General features: G+C 36.5%; 1 protein-coding gene across 1 annotated transcript in view; it reads right to left on the bottom strand.

Annotated features, from left to right (window-relative positions):
* Nucleotides 1-15,831, bottom strand: part of LOC144255061 (pro-neuregulin-3, membrane-bound isoform-like) — a 45,591-nt gene extending 29,760 nt beyond the window's left edge. The window contains 2 exon segments of the mRNA XM_077799097.1: nucleotides 5,006-5,221; nucleotides 15,746-15,831. Of these exon segments, the coding sequence (XP_077655223.1) occupies nucleotides 5,006-5,221; nucleotides 15,746-15,831 (302 nt within the window).
* Nucleotides 15,832-17,893: the final 2,062 nt, after the last annotated feature.

Here is a 17,893-nt window from a genome sequence, read left to right as displayed (position 1 = left end):
TTCATAAGAGCTACCTTTTCTTCCATGTATATGGTGGCAGCTGAATGTGAGAGGGTATACAAAGTGTTCATATCTTTTTCTTTTCATTGTGCAGTTAGTTTAGTCTTGGGGGCAGATGCTGTCGAGGAATGAGAACATTGCCCAGAGATAAAATATTGTACTAATTGAATCTTTCACAAGTAAGTCACTTATCTTTTCTAAAGAATTTGGAGGTTATGAGCATCATTTACCCTTTTTAATTTACACTGCCAATGTGTTGGTAGCTGTTTAAATTTTTATCTTTTCAATTATTTGGGGGGCTTTTATCTCCAACACTCCTGGTTGCTTTAATCCAGGTGTAATCATCTGTCTGCAGACCATCCGCCAATCTGCAGCCCATTGTTTAAAATGAGCTTATAATATGAGCATTTAAGAAGCACACTGTGGCCACAAAATCCTCTCAGGGATTCATTCAAGAAGAATACAGAAAATCTGGAAGTGCCAGCCCACTAAATCACCAAGCAGCAGTAAAAGCCTGGTTGTCATAAAGCAAGGACTCAGTGTCTCTACTGTCTTAATTCTTAGGAGAGTACCTATCTTTTCAGTAATCTCCTGATTCAGAGCCTGATATAAAACACCCCATGGATCTTTCATGGATCTTTCTACAATGTGCCTTCCTTTACTACTTCTCACTCAGGTGCTGACTTGGCAATTTTCCAAGATAGGAGTTCTTTCATTTCAGAGCCAGCATCTCCTCCCACCCCCAATTCCTCTCCACTCAAAAACACATACTTGTCCCCCCCCTTTCATCTTCCCTTCAGAAAATGGGAATAGAGGAAATGAGCAGCAGCTGAGTGCAATACCAACAGCTCTCTCATGACAACAGTTGCTCTGGGAAAGAGGAGGTATTTGTGCCTTGTATCTTGGAATGCCAATAGCCCAGCCAGATCAGTATTGAGACTTTGCTAAGTTTCTCTAACCTAATGCATTAGAAAGAGATGAAACACGTGTTGGGAAACAGAAGACATCACAAGCCTATTGATAGACATTATTTGCAACATCATGGCTAAATTCCTAAGGAAGCAGACCCTGGAGTGGAGATAGTATGTGGGACTCTACATACTATCTTTGGTATGTGCAGCTGTGAAAGTGAAAAGGGGGGAAGAAGACAGGATGGGGCAAAAGGAGAAGCTAGAATGTGATGCAGTCTCCATGGAAACCTTAGCCAACCCCCCAGGAGCTCTAGAGTTGACTTGGTCTTATACCCCGAATTTGAAGCAAAGGTGTGGTCTTGTGAGCCCTACACTGATGTGTCCTCAGAGGTGGGTTATCTCAGAACAGGGCATGTGACCAAGAAAGGCAGCTCAGGGTCTGAGGTCAAATAGCATATCAGAACATCCTGATGATGCAAAATCTCTTACTGAATAGGTGATAAGCTATAGGAAGAGGCATGTTGCTACTGGTAATACCTTTCCTAATTTTTCCTATTGTTTTCCCAGTTTTGATTACCATCCATTTCAGGTTTTTCTGTCAGAAACTTTTTCTCTCCTACCCCAAATTTAAGTTAGTTATTTCCAAATTCTACTAAAAACTCCTATAGCTGACTTCATCCTTCTTACCTAAGTAAGCTGAAGTAAAGAGAGAACCCTTAAGAATTGATAGTTTCCATCTGAATCATATTGGCCATACTTAAATTAATTAATAGTTGCATTAAATACATATGGGCTCACTATGCATAATGAGAATTCTTTCTACTCTTTTGGCATTGTGGCATTTGATTAATTCCATCAGAAAAATCCTCCAAATTCAAGAAGACATGCTTCATTTCTAGCTCATCATGTTAGCTACCTTCAAAGTTTCAGACATGTTGCTGTAATATTTCTTTTGATGGGGCTGTGCTATGCCACATAATGAGGAAAGGACAAGAGTGGCAAAATCTGAGTGATTATGCAAGGTATAGCATAAACAACTCTGAGAATGAGCTTTGTGGTAAGTCCCAACTCTCACTGGCCAGGATGCTACATCCCAGTTTACCAATGGACTTATTTGGGTACCAGTGATAGGCCACTGAATACTGGAATACTTGTGGGCCATAAACTGGAGTCAAAAGAAAGTATCTCATGTAAATAACCATATTTTATGCATGAAAGCAAAGGCTGATCAAGTCGGTGGGTGCCTATTCTGTTTTAGCAAAACATTCTGAAATGTAAACACAAATCCAAGAATTCACAAAAGAAGCCTTTTGCCAGGGTTTTACAAAAATCAGTATTGTTTTCAGCAGTGTGGACTAAGTGGTTGGGGTGGGGCAAGGCATTTCTGTCAAAAATAAAGGAAGACTATGCCAGAAATTATAAGAGAAGGAAATATAAACTCTAGGTCTCTAATGAGAAATGGCATTCCAGTTGGAAAGGTATCACTATTATCATTATATTTTTTCAAAAAATGTGTCCTGGGTGAGCAGACAGAAGGAAAATATTCCAATGAGTACTCCTCCACCCACTTGGTCCTCTGAGATTCCCATGAAGAACCTGGCATTGAATGGTGTTTCCAATAAATTCCCTGAATCCTCGCTGAGCCCAAGGAATAGATGATGGTCTCAGAGACTACTGGAGGCCCAGAGAGTGAGACTGACAGCCCTAAAGACAGAAGTTCTTTAGTTATCCAGCTGTTCTCCATTCTTGTGATTACCATAATCAGTCTTGTACTTAAATGTGGTACAACTACAAATTATACTCTAAAAATAAGTGATTAACTGCTTCTTAATAGTAATTTGCTTATTGTTAAATACACTATTTCTTGCTCATCTGCAGTTCTTACCAGGAGACCCTTCTAACACTCTGCTGGGTGTGATTATCTTTCACATCCTCTGGTGTATGCTCTTAACTTTGTAGCAACATAGTCTGTAAGTCCTGGAGTGGAAAACTATAGGTGTTAAAAATACTGAGCCATTGTGGAGTATTTAATCTTTCAAACACTGTGCTCTGACCTGTATAGCATTATCCCATTCAGTCTTTAACGTGCTTCTGTAAGGTAGATGTTGTTTTGGTGCATATTTCACCTAAAAGGAAACTGAGGCTAAGAAACTCCCACTGTGGCTGATTGGTGTAAAAGCCTGACCACTACAGCCTTGTGACCTCCCTAAAGTGCTAGAGACTCCACCAGAGAGGGAAATCCTAAGTTGCTCTGAGGAGTTTCATCATTTGGAGGACTTTATAAGCCAATATGGCACAGTAATTTAAAATAGGTTTTGTCAATTACACTTTTGAAAGTGTAATTGACAAAACCTATTTTAAATTACTGCGATTCAGAGCCCTGTATCTGCAGTTTTCTACCTTGCTGTTTTGAAAAGTTGATATTTCAAAATAAATTTTAATGGTATCTGCTATATTGGATTTGAAATGTCTCCCAAAAGCTTATGGAGTAAAGGGTTGTCTCCTAACTGATGCTATTAGGAGAGGTGGGGCCTTTTGGAAGGTCTAATGGTCATTGATGCAATGCCCTCAGAGAGGAGAGTGGGACTCCACTCCTTCCTGTTTTTCTCTTCCAACGTTCAGCTATAAGAGAAACAGACCTCCTCTGCCACATGTTCCTACCATGATGTATTGCCTCAGGACCAAAAGCAGTGATGGGTAATTTAATCATGGATTGTAAACTACAAAACTGTGAGCCAAAATAATGTTTCCTCTTCATAAGGTGATTCTATCAGGTATTTTGTTAGAGTAATGAAAAGCTGATGAATACTGTATTTTCCAGGTCGATAAAAAGCGCCACTCAGATTGTTTTGACAACTGTGATATAAAGTGTGAAAAGCTCAGTGTGCCTGACAAAGAGTTCTAACTTTCCAGTTCAGGAAGTTATAATTGTCATAGCCATCATATCTCTTAGGCACATCTTGGCTAATAAAATATAGTGTTCTGGATGAGGCCATGGAATAAGGAAAAAGATAGTAGGTAAACAAACAAAAATCTACAAATATCTGAAAGTATGGATTTTCTATCAATATTATTCCATAAATTATGACAGATGTACCATATATCAATAATAGAGGAAACTGGGTCTAGGCTGTATAGGAATTCTGTGTACTATTTTTATAGCAATCCTGAAATTATTTTAAAATAATGTTTACCGAGTTTGTCATTTATTTTTAAGAGGTAATTATTTTGTTTTTAATTAACATACACAACATGCTGACAGGTATTATATATTTTATCTGGAAACTTATTCATTTTTAGAAGAGCAAATGGTTAGAAAAATATAGTTCCTATGAAAAGCAATTTCATGTTGGCTTAGATTCCAGACAAGCTGTAGGAGTAAAATCTGAGCCAACTTTTGAAGGCTCAAGAATTGAAAAGGCTAATGTTTTTATCTGCATTTCTTATTTAGGGAAATGATGTAATCTGAACTTAAAATAACTATCAGTTAATTTGGAAAAAATACATACACAAACACTTTTGTGTGTATATGGATGTATTTTATTCTCCTTTATTAGTCAAAAGTAAGTACCTTCACTTGCCAAAGGTCAAGTGTCTTGGCAAATGAACTTCAGGGCAAATTCAACATATTTGTGTCAACTGGTGAGCTAATAAACTTTTTTTTTTTTAGGATTCTTCATATTTGCCTAAAACCTTTATGAGTATCAGGTAAAAATAGCAGGAGAGATTTTTTTTTCTGTAGTTTCTTTCAGGAAAGGCTAGGTAATGGTTGATAATGTTTAGTGTCACAGCAGTAACTCCCCTGTTTCGAAGTCAGTACTTTAGTGACAGGCAGACACTAAGCCTTTAATTCAGGCAGGTAATCAACTAGTACAAATGATTGCTATGTGCAAAGATAACACCCACTCCCCATACAGACATACACACCCAGTTCACATGCTCCTTGCAGTCTACTAAGAGGTCTGAGTCATTTGCAGATGGTTAATGAACCCATTTGCACAGGATCCCTCTGCTTGGAGCAGAGACTGAGAACATAAAGAAAGACAAAGTGCTCTGAGAAATAACCTTTTAACACTTGAGAGAAATGGTCTTACTTGCTTTTGAAGTAGAATGCTGCACAGAACATGCCCACGATGACAATTCCAAAGATGATACATGAAATTGACAGCACCTGCCTTTGATAAACTTCTTCACTCTCTGTGAATGTGAAAAACAGAATTAGAATGGATGCTAGGAGGGCACAGCAGCAACAATCTCCATCTTTGTCCTCCCAAACTGGTAAGATACTTTCAAAGCCAACGTTTTTGTTCCTGTCATGAATAGGAAAAAACATGAAGAAGTTATTTTGATTCAATTTCTTTGCCAAGTTCTATAGGATAAATGGTTGCTATTTTTTCTTTTCCTGCATCTACATGGCTAAATCATAACTCATACATCAATATCAGAATCATAAATTTCATTATCAAAAGACATTCCATGGCTTTAGGACATATGATTTTGAAACTGTGGTAGGGTCCATAATAATGAGCTGGAAAAATAAATATATATCCATTTGAATTTTCCTGTGCCCCCGTTGGCTTCCAAGATAAAGATGTCCCTGGATGGTTTTCTGAGTCTGATTGGTTCTTGGCTGTCTGCCTCCCATTCATGTTTCTGCTACGATGATTGACATCACTCAGGAAAGAGAATTTCCATATGCCAGCAAGTAGTATATCATGCACTCTGTGACCTCATCAATACCAGGGTTCTAGCACAATACAACTCAGCCTCTGTTACCTAGGTTGTAGCTTGTCATCACACAAAAAATGAAAATTTAAAAACAAAACATTTTACCTTGCAGCCACAATTACTTTATACTCCCAGATTCATTTCAAAATTATATCTAGGGAAATAGTTCTTCCATCTCACCAAGAGTTTTGGGTCCATGCAGACCCCAGCACTATTCAAACATCAGGCACATCCTTCCATGCTCACATTGTCTGTACATGTCATAAGAAAAATGAAGCCACTTTTCTAACACAAAATTAACTGCATCTGTACCCATTTCTCTTTCTGAACATAAAATACTAGTTCTCCTTGAATTATTCAAACTCTCAACTTTGAAGACTGAATTCTCAGAATATGGACCATCTATGTCAGAATCACAGAGGGAGATTTGTATTTTGTTACTAAAAACAACTATGGCATCTTTGACCTTGAATTATGGAAATCATTTAAGTGAACATTTTAGGTGTTTCTCCTTCATATTAAAGTTATTCAGGTATAGCACATGCCTTATTTTTAGGAAAGGAATATATTCAAATTATGATGTCATCATTGTGATGCAAAAATTCTTAACAAAAATTTAGGAAATAAAATCCAGCAAGATATTAAAAAGTTCAGTCCTTCACAACTAACTAGAGTTTATGCAAGGAATACAAGTTGTTTCTGTATTTTAAAATTATTATTTTTTTTACCATTTGATAGGTTAAAATTTATTAATTTGGAAGTTTATGAAAAACTTTAATAAAATCTTATTTTTTATTTAAGCTCAAATACTAGACATAGAAGGCACTCAGCATGATAAAAAAAAGCTTTAAAAATATACATAATTGTGAAAAGTGAACATTCTGTTCCTAAGAGCAGGGACAAAGAATAGTACACCCTTGAAAAGAAGTTGGAAGGGTGGATAGTTAGTCAAAGCAATAAGGAAAGTAGAATTAAATCATTTCAGTTGAGAAAGTTTGATGATCCTGTTGTTTGTAAAGACCTTTTTTTCATCTATGCAGATGGAATCTACAGAAGTGTTAGGAAGCTGAGTACAAAGTTTCAGGATTAAAACATTAAAGTCATATCTGTTTAATAGTGACACGTTAGAAATTGAAACAAAACTATCACACTAGAATTCAAAATTAAAATACATAGTGATAAATTTGATAAAAACATACACAAGTCCTATTAGCTAAAAGATTTGAAATATTACTCGGGGAATTAAAAAAAAAAAAAACCTAAACAGTCATGTTAATGGACTAAAAGACTCAATTCATCACCTTGGAGAAAATTGATATCTTGAGTACAATCCTATTAAAAATCCCAGAAGGCATTTTGTCATTGTCATTCAAATTGCCCAGCTGATTCTAAATATTATATAGAAATAAAGAATTATGGTGGTTGAAACAGCTTTTCTGAAGTCGAGAACAAAGTTATTGTACTTTAGTCCAAGAATTACGATAAAGCTATGTAATCAAAGCTATATGATATTGTCATAATTCTAGACAAAACAGACAAGAGAGTCCAGAAATTATTCAAACAGATTATTTTTTGCGACTTTCAACAAGTCATTTTTTTTATAGTGAAAGGATATTTTTAAAATGTTACATTATAATAGTAGAGCCATAGTCAGAAAAATGGACATTAACCCTAATCTCACACAAATATAAACTCAATGAAAAACAAACCTAAATTTTAACGATGAAATCAGAACTACAGGAGGGACTCTTAGTAATTTGGATTCAGAAATAATTTCTTACCTAAAATATAAAAGACAAAGTATGATATGTTTATAAATCAGTGGTGTGGACTTCAACATCATTTACATTTGTTCTTCAAAGATTTCATTAACATACAGGCACAGTCTGAGAAAAATATTTGCAAAGTACTTTGCCAACAATAGAGCTGTATCTATACAAATCTCTTACTACTCGATAAGATGATGATGATAAGCAACCCAATTTAAAAGTGAGAAAAAAATTTCAATATTTAACATGTTTTTATGTCCTTTGGACCAAATATGTCAAAAGCTATGGGGAATAATAAATAAGACAAACCTCTCTAAATGCACAGCACTTACCTACATAAGGACACAATTGCAATATTATAGGAAAAGGATGAGAGTAACTTCAGGTCAGAAGACAAAAAATGAGAAGATCTGAATAGACATTTTCCCAAAGATATAGAGATAGCAAATAAGTACCTAAAATGATACCCAAAGTAGTAATTATGGAGTTTCAAATTAAATCATATTGTTATAGATGAAATCACTACTAATATAAAAGGCTTATCACAGTGTTGACAAGGATATGGAACAATGAGCACTCTAGAGCATTCCTATACTTTTGATGGAAATGTAAAATGATGTACCAATTTAAAAAATAGCTACTCAGAAAATTACACACCTACCTTATGATTTAGTCATTGCATTCCTAGGTATTTAATGTTAATAATTTCATAATTATTAATGTTTTAGTTCATTATTATATTAATAAGCATAATTACATATCCAAATATTCATAATAACTTTAATAGCCAAAAACTGGAAATAAGCCAAGTTCCTATTAACAGAGTACTGAATTAACAAATTGTAGTACATCCATACAGTGGAAAATAGCTAAGCAATAAAAAGAAACATTGATATAAGCAACAATATAGATGAAGCCCAGAATTATTATGATGAATGAAATAAATCAGGAAAAACAAGCCCATGTTGGATAAATCCAATTACACAAAATTTTAGAAAGTGGTAACTATTCTATGAACAAAGTATGAATGTGATATCTGGGGTCAGGTGTGGGGAAGAGATAACAGAGTGACATGAGGAAGTTTTGCAGACTCACACTTATGGTTCAGTGTCTTAATTACACTGTTCATCTCATAGGTTAATGGTTATGCCAGATTGTACCAAATTACACAAGCAATGTGAACTTTTTAATAAATTAAATCGTGTATATATACATATACACATATTTATTCATGAATGCGTATTATATTTTTGAAGACTTGTATTGGCTCCTTATTAGACTGACAATACTATCCCAAACCTTTTACAGTATCTAAAAAGACTTCAGTATGATACCACCTACCTTTTTTTTTCCTGACATGTCTAATATTTTAACTCTTTTCAGTCATGATACATGCAATTTTATTTTTCCTTCTGGAATATTATTCTCTTCTAAGTGCCACTACTCCTTTGACCCCACAGTAAATGTCATTAGCCCCTAAATTAGTGCACTATATAGTAAGCTCCACTGGTTCAGGGGACTGCATTTTTCACTGATTAATTAATTGGCTCACCACTGTTTTCCCAGCACCTTGTACCAAAGTCACATCACTGGCATGCTAAAACTTGTTACCTGAGTAAATCAGATATTTAACATCCTCACAGGGATTCTCTGATTAAAGTAGGGTGAGAGTTGATCTAACTCAAGCTAAAAGTTTAAGAGTTAGAATCGTTGCCTTTACCACCAAGTCTTCCAAGGCTGCACACACAACCTCTTTTCTGAATTGAGCACCTGCCACTGACTCCACCCATTTTAAAATCCAGCCCAGGTTCCTCCTTTGGGGGATCCTTTCCATCCAACTTTGGCCTCCTCACTGTGACTCTGTGCTCCCAAAGTCCTCTTCACAGGACAAAGCTCCATTAAAAAAAATGGTGAAATCATTTGTCTGCAGGCTTCAGTAGATACTGGAGCATGATATACCAAAAGCAGTTATTCTCACTGTTCATGTTCATCTTGGATGGGCATACTGCTCTCAACATCCTGCATACCCACACTGATGTGCTTGCAAGTTTTATGTTTTGGCCTTGTTTTATTTAGTGCTGATTCCAATCTACAGCTAACAAAAAACAAGTTGTAGGTTGAGTAATGGACACAGAATTCCCCAAACCAGGACTTTCAGAGGTTCTTCCAAGATGTACCCAGAAGCTTCCAGAGTCAGTAGAAAAGAGCCAATTATTTGTAATGTTCCTCTACCAGCAAACTGGACTGCAGAAAGTCATTGGGAATTAGGCAAATGGGTACCAGACCTAGAAAACCTGGATCAAAATCTACACAGCTCAAATTCCAGGACCTGTTTTCTTTCTCTGAAACCTTGTACTGTAGCCTCTCTTTAAATAAGATTGCACATTTTCTACTACTTTATCCTGTTGAAATGTATTGCAATCTAGTGTTTCAGAAATGTTCTCTCAAGTTTACTTCATGTTTTCTGATATTCCAGCCTGAATAAAAACTCAGAAATGTGGATAATGCCTTATTTCTATTAGGCTTTATTTCCATGTTCAGTGTAAGAAGAGGCAATCATGGGGCCACAGCAATAATGAGTGAATATTTTAAATTTGGAAAGGTTCACATCAGAGGCTTACAAAATATATCATCAAGTCCTTGTTTGAACACTGACATCTTAAAAAAAATCCTCCTTTCTACCCCATATGTATAAGCTCATTAAATTTTCCAATTGAACCTGGAATCAAATAAATAGCTATGCCAATTCCCAAGCCGTCCATTTTATTTAATTGTTGTGAGTTGATGACTACAGTGGAATAATCATGAATTGCATGTGACAACTTTCCCCACCCTGTTTCTACCACTAAAAAGGATTTTGAAGATGACAATAGTATCTATTAAAATGAGAACAAAAATAAGACTAAAATGAATAATTGATTTCCATGTAAAATCTATGTGGTATGTTTCTTCCTATTTGAAGCTAGTCAAAAGCAGCCTGGGGAAATGCAAAAAAAAAAAATCAATTCTGAGTTTAAATCAAGAGTGAAATTAAAAGCACAAAGACTGCAAGTGAATTTACAGACCCAGGTGTAGCTAAGGTGATGGACTAATGTGTTTGATTCATGAAGTGTTACCCAAGAACTCCAAGGCAACGAAGGGCTAGGAGGCTGGCAGTATTGTATTTCACTTCTGGCCAATTTTTAAAAATTATCTTAGAATACTGGGGTTTGAACCCAGGGCCTTGCATAAGCATGGCAAATGCTCTACTCTATCCCTTTTTATTTTGTGACAGGGTCTTTTTAAGTTTCCTAGGATGGCCTCAAACTTGTGATCCTCCCAACTTAACCTCCCAAATAGCTGGGATTAAAGTTGAGCACTACACAGCCCTTTTACCACTTTTCATATGAGTGAGCACAGTACATTCCTTTACTTCTATAACCTCAATTTCCTCATCTGATTAAAGCAATGGTTATATATATAATGAATTGTCCAAAATAAATGGTTTACTATCTGCTATATATACACTTTAAGAAAAAAAAATCTTTCCCCCTGAAACCTGTAGTATTTGGCTTATAAAACACACTTGCTAACTGTATGATGGATGAAATCTTGCATAGGAATCCACCTGTCCTTTTAAACACTTTATTTTAGTAATAATTTCTTAAGGTAGCATCATAGATTTACTATAATTTTCTGGGCTCTGGGTCCAAAAAGAGCTTAACAGTAAGATAAAATGCCTAGTGAGCTTGTTCATGAGCAAGTGAAAAGTCTGTGAATTGGAATCCTATAACAGAAAATGTAAGGGATCTAGAATCAGGGAGATCTAAATTTAAATTTGAGTTTTACCATTTCTTATCATTTAAAATTTTGTCTGGTCATTTAACTTCTTTGTACTTTAATTTCTCACTTACCAAATAGGAATGCTAGTACCCTTGTTTAAGGACCTCTGGTATTTCCCATCATAGCATTACACTGATTAACCTGTAGAAACTGTTCAATAAATACTTTTCCTTAATAAACTTCTAGAATATAGGAGGAAACACATTCTAAAGTATATCTCAAAGATAAAGCTTCATATTTTTAGCCTTTTTGATAATATCCAACACCACCTAACAGAAAAATTTAGTGAAAGATAAAGCTTAAGTTAAAAGTAGAAAAATAACCACAAAAGTGAAACTTTGGGGAAATATTTCAAGTCTACTTGTGACAATAGGCATTGGTTAATCATATAGTAGATAAACTCTTTCCTATAGGAACCCCCCCCCCACACCAACCTGGTCTAGGGATGCCCTCTGACCTCAGGAAGGAGGCATTTTCTCTTTATCCAATCTCCAAAGATAAAGTCTTTATTTTTTTCTCTAAACAAGAGTATACAGAAGATATTAAATGATCAAATTACTCTTACTGTCCTTCCTTTTAAGATAAATTGATTATTCTTTTAAAATATATATACTTTTAGTGCCAACTGTGTATGCAGACACTAGGTTTGATGCTAGGAATGAAAAGAATAAATAGGCATAGATGCTCCTGGATGAGCTTCGTTATTGTTTAGAGTACACAGCCCTTAATTAAGTCAATACAATAGTAAATATGAAAATCTGACTATAGAACATGTTAGAAGGAGGAAGTATAAAGTGCTTTAGAGGCACATCATATGGGGCATCCACCTCTTCACAGAGTCCAGAGATAGAAAATGTAAGAGTCACTTAGACAAAAGTTTTAGGATATTGAGAATTGTCCAAAAAAGGAAATAACTTATACAAAAGCCCTGAGGTAAACTAGAAAGTGGTATGCATGTTCAGGAAACTGGAGCACAAGCAGCTTAGCAGAACAACAAAGGGATAATGAGGGACATTAATGTCAGCTCAGGTGAGGAATGATGGGTGTTTTAACAGTAGTCAGTTTTGCAGACAGAAATAAACAGAGGTGAACCTTAGGGTGAAAACACTCAAAGGACTTCATGGTGATGCTCCTAATGGGGGATGACAAACTCAGAATGAGACTTATTGAATTTAACCATATAAAAGATCCAAGGAGAGATGTCTAGCGGACATTTGTATATGTAGAACCATGCTAAGAAGAGGATGTCACCTGTAAAAGTACAGTGTAAGCTACTCTCCCCAGTGCTGCCTTATCCTCTACCACTTCAGCCTGGATTTAGGATCTATAATTTCAGCCTTACTCCAGAAACTGGCAAATACCTTACTTGCAATCTGAGTCTAGGATTGCGTTCATTATAGGAAGATTGCGAAGAATGGGCCGTTTCATACCTAAGGCAGAGTAGCCATTAAATATTAGACTGAACTATACATATCTGGCATTTGGTGGAGTGACAGGGGCAATAAGTTAACGAATATTAGCAATTAGATTTGGTTCTAATGTGTGTTACTATTCTACGGGATGTTAACATTTTTTTTGCATTCTGTATTTACAAACCCAGATGTGGTCATTTTTGAGGGCAAGATCAATCTTCAGTTAAATAAAAATCAGAAAAGTGTTTCCTCTGAGTCTCCCAGCTCTTCCATGGAGTATTTCCTTTGCTATTATACAAAGCACTTTCTCCCCTTTGTTTGCATTAATATATTTCACTTTATAATGGATCAAATGAGAGAAGGTAACATGGAGAAATTTCAAAAAAACAACATTAGTACAATTCTTTTGACAGGTGGCCTGGCTTGGGACTCTCCTTTTCCCTCAGGCCATAGTATACAGGGGGCCTTGTGGTTGGCTGTTGAGTACACCTGGGTTTAAACAGTGGCAATTACCATTTTTTTCCCTGAATCATGTTCCTCCCGAATAAAATGGAGAAAGTACTACATACCTCACATATTTGTTTAGGCATTAAATAGGTGAGCACAAAGTATATAGACTAAAATGCAGCATATAATTGATGCACAAAATGACAGGTGGTGGTTGTTTTCTCCTAAAGCCAGTATTTAAGTGAAAACAAAATAAACCTTTTCGATTACTCCACTCCCTTAAGCAAAACCAGCCTTAGCCAGAAGCATTCATTGACTTGCTGACTCTGGATCTTTCGGCCTGTACCCTGAGATTTGAATTTAAGGAATTTATCCTTAGGCCACTTTCTTTATTCATTGCAGTTCTCAACTGGTGGATTGGAATTTGCTGCCCACATGTTTTGGAGGATATAATGGAAACAGTCTTCCTTGGAGCATAGGCTCTTTCACCCTTTCCATCACACATGTCCTTTAAAAAGGAAATTGTGCATCTTGTCCCCAGAGACACAGAATTGGAAAACGTGCTGGCTTGCATGATGTCTACTAACTAGGCAGCTAGTGTTCACATTCCAACGCACAATGCAGCTTCATGAGAATTCTTGTGGAAACTGAAGCAGTCTTTAGAATTTTAGAAGACTTTCTGCAAGTCTTGGTAAACTGTGGCAATGGAACAAAATGGTCCCAAAAGAAAATCACAGCTGTAGTTCTATGACACCATTTCCCTGTGGAGATAACCATATTGAAAATTAAAAAAAAAAAATGTGTGTTCATGATGGACAGGAAATGATCCAGAAGGTGTCTCTAAATCTGATCCCCCCTCCAGGTATGTGGGCTAAGATTTTATACCTCTTGAGAATATCTCCCTTTTACCACTAATTCTGTCTGTAAGTATAACTTACATAAATCAAGAAATGTAGGGTTTATACACATACATAAACACGCACCTATAAGTCATATACAGGAACAATAGCTTTTCAAGCTGCACATAACTGTATACTCAGCATATGCAAATCAGACTCCATGTGGTGCCCTCAGGTGACAAATGCAAGTGTGGTTTCTCTAATCATTCATTCTAAAAATCAACCTCACAATACCACTGGGGCTCCTTCTTACTCAAGAATTCATTATCTAAGGCCCTGTAGTTCTGAGTCTACACAGGAAAACAATATTTACTAATGAACTCACAAATTGTTAAATGAGTCTTCACCCCAGCATTCATCCCTGTATAATTCCATCATTTAGTTCAACCTGTCAAGTCAACCTCATAATTTGTGGAGGCTGAACTTTTTGTGCTCATTTTAACTGGATTAAATTTAAATGGATTTATTATAATATTAATTATCCTTAGATACAGGGTCTCCTGAATTTTGTATTTCAATATCAACAAATGCTGAGGATAGAATAAAATATTAGGAGCTAACAGGAAACTGCAAACACATTTCAAACAGGAAAGAGAATTAAAGGAAGGAAAACAATATCTAGGATGCTCAGAAACTGGGATTTATATTTTTTACTTAGACAAAAATTAAAGAGTAAAATGGTCTGATAGATACATTAAAATTATTTCAAGAGAAAAAAAAGATCTGAAGGAAAGTTAAAGGAATTCTCTCCATGAACAGTGTGGGACACAGAGAATATATGATAAGAGCACAAGGAAGACAAAATCAGATCCCTGAGCCTTGCTTCCAGACCGAGAATGCTTCTTGGGGTGGGGTGGGGGGTTCCTTTTCAACCTTCCAAGTACAGAGAAGCTGAGATGATCAAGAGATGCTGGCATGCACCATGTCTTTAACTTTTCATTTCTACCTGAAATTCTCTCCCCTTTTCTACTTCCAGAGTCCCCACCATTACAGATTGAATTGTGTCCTGCAAAAGATGTCGAAGCATTAACCACAGTGCCTGTGCATATGACTTCAGTTGGAGAGGATCTGGATGGTCTAAATGCTGGAGTCCCTCCCCCAGTTCATGGGTTGAAATCTAATTCCTAGTAGGAGAGTAATAAGAGGTGGGAAGTGACCAAGTCATCAGAGTCCACGCTCATTAGTGGGATCAGTGCCCTTATAAAAGAGGCTGGAGGAATCAACCTTGAATCTTCAGCTGAGTGACAACACAGCAAAAAGGTCATGATCTACAAAGCAGAGAGCAGGGCTTCACCAACATCCAATCTGATGGCTCCTAATCTTGGATTTCCCATCCTCCAGGAAGGTGAGACATAAATTTCTGTTTATAAATTATTCAATCAAGTTAAGTGGTTCAAATGGACTAATATAGGTTATTTGCAGATCATGAAAAAAGGCCTATTGAAGTGGATTGTAATCCAATATTATTGTGTCTTTTTTCAAAAGGGGAAATATAGGAGTTGGGAAGGGGGAATATCATGGAATGATGAAGGTGGAGATCAGCATGATCACTCTGTCAGAGAACACCAAGGATTGCCAGCAATTCACGAGAACGTCTAAGGAGGCATGGAACAGATTCCCCTTAGAGCCCTCAGGAAGAACTTATCGTTTTGCCAGCACCTGGTTTTTGGACCTCTAATCCTCAGAACCCTAATTCAATTGAATTAACTTGTTTAAGTCACCAGTTTTTTTAGGCCCTAGCAAACTAATATACCCACTTGTCGGGAGCTACCCTGGATGCAGATGCCTTTAAGTCCTGGAACTGGTTCTGAGCAATGATTGCATTCTGCAGTGACTTGGGCATTACCTCTGCTTGGAAAATGATGTGTGGCTCCAGGAATAGGCATCACCAGCTAGGGTTGAGTTACACTCACTCACCTGTTACTTTGCAATCTTAACCCTTTGCCCTTTGGGGGATAGAATGTTCCATGGAGCCTCCCCTTGTGTGTCCCCTACATAAGAATAAAAAATTCCATGGCTCTCTATTTTTCCATGGAACCCTAAGGTCAGAGAGCAGTTTCGGCTTTTGAAAAGGAACTTCTGTGTGTTTGCATGCTTTCTTTGCCATTTTCTTAAATTATTGGAATACTCAGATTAGTGAACCCAGGATAGGTCGCCAGCTAGAATAGATGGTGATACCCACTGATTCATAAAAACTGGTAAATACTATAGGTCTAAAAATTCTTCTCCTGCTTTCTTTTGTACATTTTTCATAACCGCATTATCTTTTACCAAAAATGTACATGTCTTTTTTTCCATGAATCCAAGATTAAAAGCTCCTGAAGGGCAAGGTGATAGACTTATCACCTTCACTCCTGGAATGCAGTTCTGGTATCTGGCTCTGCATGAGGTGGATCCTCTATATCCTTTGGTAAACTGAGCAGCTCATGGGCTGAATGCATGATGACATTTTCCAGTGGGTCTTCTCTCTAGTGGGCCAACATAATGAGGCAACAATAATTTTGATGGGGAGGAGTTCCATTTATGCAAGAGATTCACTCAGTTGCTCTTTGCAGTTAACTATGGAAAGGTAATTTTTAAAATATTTTGAAATAGTGTATTAATTACAATAAAATGTTGACATTCAAAATTATATTTTATGTTCATGCAAAGTGCTTTTAGATGGGCATTATCCATTAAATTTGATATTTCAGGGGAAATAACAGTTTAAATTCATAAACGCATTTATACTCAACCTGTAATTTCCTCTGCTTCTCCCTCCACTCCCCACCGAATAAAAACCTTGCCCATAATAAACCTTGTCTCCTTCCCTCCTTTCCCAAGCAGAACAGCTCTGGCTGACTACAGATAAATGAACGCTATAAAACAGTTTGAAAAAAATCTATGAAAAGCTCTGGTTCCTCTCATTGGTATGTCTAACATTCACTGTCTTTCCAAGTACTATTTCTTTCACAAATAAATTATAAGAAGCAAACTGAATCAAAATAAATCTATCAGTGAGTTCTCAATCCTAAGGTAAAACCAATCTGTGGCTTCACTTTTAAAAGGTCTGAGAACTCCATTTGTCCTCAACCTATAATAACTGTCCCCCAATCCTGACCTTCAACCCCAACTTTCATCATTTAGTATTCACTGTCTATTGGCAAAGGCACATTCTTACAGCAAGACTTGTGACTTGTAATGACAAAATTCCATTTTCTTGGCAATGGGGCGAATCTGACCCTGAGGCTTATAGGAATATTGTAGTATTTGACTGATTTTAAGAGAGTGGGAGCCTCATGCACTGAAATCCTCTCAACCCAAAGGAACACTCAGACCTCTCTGGATTGGTGTAATGGATCTCTATGTACCTTAGCCAGGTAAGATGTAAGTAAAAAGAAACTCCAACTCCTTTGTCCTAAAGATCAGTGGTGACCTTGTGAGATTAATTAATGTCATTAGCAAAGTCCGGTCCTTGCAAAAAGCCTGTGTTTATTTGTTCTTTTCAGGCTCATGTGGAATTATTCTAGGGGCAGTGGTCCTGAGGCAGGTGTAATCAGAGTCCAGGTACCTGCTCTCTAGGTAGTGCTTTACTTCTCTGGCTATAGTCATACAAAGACAATTGACCAAAAATGGACCATGCAACAGAGTGATAGTAGTTCCATGAAATCAAAATAGAGCTGAGAAAGTTCTATTGCAGATGACATAGCTTCATAACATCAAGGTACCAGGCATTGTCACATGTTCTTGTGATGCAGGTATGAACAAATCTGGTGCAATCAAGTCATGTAAAAGCAGAGCACATGCAAGGATATATAGTGCCTAGTACTTTATAATGATAATAAAAACTATGTTACTGGTTGAGTTTACCAAGTTATATTCTTTGTTTTTATTATCTTTATTTTAGATTGCATTGTCTTCTACTT

Source organism: Urocitellus parryii, chromosome 5, assembly GCF_045843805.1.
Source record: "Urocitellus parryii isolate mUroPar1 chromosome 5, mUroPar1.hap1, whole genome shotgun sequence".
Classification (NCBI taxonomy): Eukaryota; Metazoa; Chordata; class Mammalia; order Rodentia; family Sciuridae; genus Urocitellus; species Urocitellus parryii.
The sequence above is the reverse complement of the archived record's forward strand: the minus strand, read 5'-3'. Positions and strand labels throughout refer to the sequence as shown.